The sequence below is a fragment of the Temnothorax longispinosus genome, unplaced genomic scaffold (assembly GCF_030848805.1).
Source record: "Temnothorax longispinosus isolate EJ_2023e unplaced genomic scaffold, Tlon_JGU_v1 HiC_scaffold_864, whole genome shotgun sequence".
Classification (NCBI taxonomy): Eukaryota; Metazoa; Arthropoda; class Insecta; order Hymenoptera; family Formicidae; genus Temnothorax; species Temnothorax longispinosus.
In genome coordinates this window covers 1-3,593 of record NW_027270741.1, presented here as the reverse complement: position 1 = coordinate 3,593, position 3,593 = coordinate 1, and the positions used below count along the sequence as shown (strand labels likewise).

At 35.4% G+C, this 3,593-nt stretch overlaps 1 protein-coding gene across 1 annotated transcript; it reads right to left on the bottom strand.

Moving 5' to 3' along the window:
* Positions 1-238: 238 nt before the first annotated feature.
* LOC139825065 (uncharacterized) lies at positions 239-3,562 on the bottom strand. Its single transcript, XM_071797601.1, has 3 exons — positions 3,402-3,562; positions 3,013-3,180; positions 239-2,901 (listed from the first exon to the last, which is right to left on the bottom strand). The coding sequence occupies exons 2-3, from the start codon at positions 3,169-3,171 to the stop codon at positions 1,231-1,233; spliced, it is 1,830 nt and encodes a 609-aa protein (XP_071653702.1). The 5' UTR covers positions 3,172-3,180; positions 3,402-3,562; the 3' UTR covers positions 239-1,230.
* Between the last annotated feature and the right edge of the window lie 31 nt (positions 3,563-3,593).

Genomic DNA, 3,593 nt, shown 5'->3' with positions numbered 1-3,593 from the left:
CTAAAAACGTAGCAATAGAAATAAACTATTCGAATCCTTACATTGTAATCGCTAATAAATCATTACACACGTATTGAATAACATAAATAAAGTGTCATATTGTAAACGTACGTGTTATAGGAACATATTTTTCATTATATTACCTATATATATCAGTCAATAATATCGTGTATTACTTAATACCCGTTTTCACTAACGCCGTTTAACTTGAACCTTAGTTTAATTCACTCTTTGTCTCTTTCTCCTTTAAAAATAGACAAAGAGTGAATTGAGCTAAAGTTCAAGTTAAACGATGTTGGTGAAAACGAGCATCATAAACAAACTGAAAACGTAGCAATAGAGATAAACTATTCAATTCCTTACATAACTGCTAATAAATCATTGCACACGTATTGAACATAAATTAAACGTACAATATGGCATAATATTATACAATATTGTTTCATTAGTTTGTACCAATGAAGTTCTTTGGAATTGTGGCTGTTCGTTTTACTGGATTGAAATTATCAGCTAAAAGTCTTGAGCCCATGCTCTTGCTGCTAAAGGCAGATGTATTATTCTTATTGACAGAAATGCTGTTTAATTCTAATGATATCTGACGCAATCTCATGCTACAATATCTGGAAATTAAAAGATCTTTCCTATTATGACAAGTGCTAATGGTGAAATTACTTAATTCGTTTTTCAAATGGTGTTCCAATTTTGCTTTCAATGCTTGTCCTACATCTTTGAGTTGATTCTTTATGCCTTTCAGAATTAATTCTATTGCTTTCAAAAGTTGAAATACCTCATCTGAGACCGAAACAAGAGCTCCCTCCAGAAATTCACAAGCTTTTACAAAGCCGCCTCTGGGATGCAGACCTGGACCTGAATGCAATAGTTTTGAGTAACAATCAGTGCACTTTATTCGCTGCTTAAGCTTGAACACAACGTAGCCACACATTTTGTATAAGATTTCTTCCTCCTCGTCCGTTAAACATCCAGTTGCATTCAACTGTGGGAACATAATTGACGGTGAAGTATCAGTTTCTTCTGGTTTTCTATTTCTTGACATCAGGTCAATCAACGTTGGAGATCCATCAAAGTTATAGCTGGAGCTACTTATCGACACAGCTTTACGTGATATGGCCAATTGTTTCAGACGATTTTTACATTCCAGAGCAGAGGGTTTTGGCCGTTGTATACGAATGTTGGAAAATTCATTTTCAATGCAGTCCTGACTAAAGCGGGCTAAACATAAATATCCAATGATTTCGTTTGAAGTAACATCTCTTGAATTTCTAATATAGCTTCCAAACACATAATCATATGTGTGAGAGTGACTTTCCAATCTCCTTCAATCGTTGCATTTCTGAAGATAGAAATAAATAAGCGAATAGTTTCTATTGCTGTATGATAACAGTTCATCTTATTAAAACTCAATGCAAACAATCTGTCACGTGAAGTCATTATCTTGAATAAGTGTCTTAACATTAAAATAAACCAAGCTGTTGTCTCCATTACTGAGTCATTCATAGTTTCACTGAGACGAAAAAGAGCTCCTGCTGTTTGAGGGCTGATAGTGTTGGTAGCTGGGGTCACCTTCATTTTATTGAAATGATTAGGTTTTAAATCCTTCTTCTTCAAATTCGGGTTAAATTTCAGATCCATATCAGATTGTTTATCTTCAAGCCACTTTACATATCTCATATCTACTGCTTGTGATTGTAAATTATACTTATTAACAACATCTTCAGGTAATAGAATAACACCAACTTTCATTAACATTTCTTTCAAATTCTTGAAAGTATGAATAAAATCTGGAATGGCATACAAATTTCTTGAAGAGTTGAATGGATGAGGAATGCTGTATACCATTTTGTTTTTCCTGCAGCTGAATCCAAGTTCATTTAAGATGCCACGATTACCCATATCGCAAACTAAACAGATCACAACAAGGCCATTCCTTTCACATTGTTCTAATATGTTCAGTATAATTTCCTTGATACTCTTGTTATGTGTCTGTAAAGGTGTAAAGTGGTATGCTACAATCTGCTTCCATCTTTTACATACTCCGCTGAGAAGAAAAGCCATTAACTTAGATGCTATCGTTCGAGGTAAACCAGGTAGAGTGGTGTATCCAATGTAAGTCTTACTGTTCCAATCAAAATCTATTTTTTCACGGATGCTCATTTCATCGAAAACCAAACAGCAGAACTTGTGAATTTCATCTAAATGCTCTCCCATTTCTTTAAGTAGGGCAAAAATGTCTGTCAAAACTCCTGGTTCAAAAGAGATGTTCTCTATACTCCGTTGTAAAGTCCTGACTGAAGGAAAGGGAGCAACAACTTCTCTTACATAATTGTAACCTGTAGTGCCACAAGTAAAACGCAAGGCCAGCCCTTTTAACACTGTTTCTTTTGACCATTTTAAACCTCTACTTTGCCCAGTTTTTAAAGCTGTCCATTGATCCTCAGCCAACACTTTTTGCGTAAGTTGTAAACGTTCATTTAGTACTTTAACCTGTTGTTTTAGTTTATAATTTTCTTCGTATACGTTTGTATCCACAACTTCTACATCAATTCTTTCAGTCTTCTCGTTTACTTTTACTACTTCTTCCACAGTTCCTTTCATTTCATTCCGCAATTGTTCATTTTCTTTTATTATGATGCTCCTCGGTGAATTCGCATTCTCGTCCATTGGTTGTATTTCATCCATTTGCTCAACAATTTCTTGAGACGTAGTAGGTTGTACATTTTCTTTAGTTAGTGGTTTGCAAGTCTGCACACAGCCATCTTGATGTAGATGTAAGATATTTCGTTTTTTTCTTATACTGCACGTACAAAACCGTGAAGGAACTGCACCAAGTTTTACTTGTTTATGCCCAGCGACAAATTTTATTTCTGATGGTTGGAAGTGTATCTAAAGAAAGGAAATCACAAATATATACTTCAGTCTAACAGTAGATTACGTGGTTACATCTATTTATCTTCCGAAGTGCAAAGTCAGAGCATACTGCATATTGTTACTAACCTCGCAAAGTTTTTGAGTATTATTAGGTGACCAGCTCTTTCCTCTTCCAACCGCAGCGATCCATTTCTGTCTCAGCGACTCATTTTGCGGATATGTTACAAGTGCGTAGCCGTCATTGCTGTTGTTACTGCACTTATATGCGGTGCATCTCGATGGCATGATTAGTGCCTGTAATACAAAAACAATAACTTAACAGTACTGTAGTATTTATTTATTTTTTAACACACTATTCATCAAGAATCTGCAATATACTCGGTTTAAAAAAATAATGACACTTTTGTTCTGTGCAGCAGATTTCGCATATAGCTTTGTAATATTATTATAGCACGTAAATAATACTTTAATAATTTTCTTTATATTTTTTCAACTTTTGCTAAATAAAAACTTACCGTTCCTTCGTTGAATTGATGTTAATTTTGTCACTCAGTCACTCACGCGCGGATGACCATGCGGCGTGTTTACCTCAACTTAACCTGACTTAACCTGCCTGCGCTAACCCCCTCCTACGCTCTTCTGCATTGACGTCGCAATCTCGCCTTTGCCCCCCTCAATAATGTTGCTAGCCAATCACGGAGTGGCTG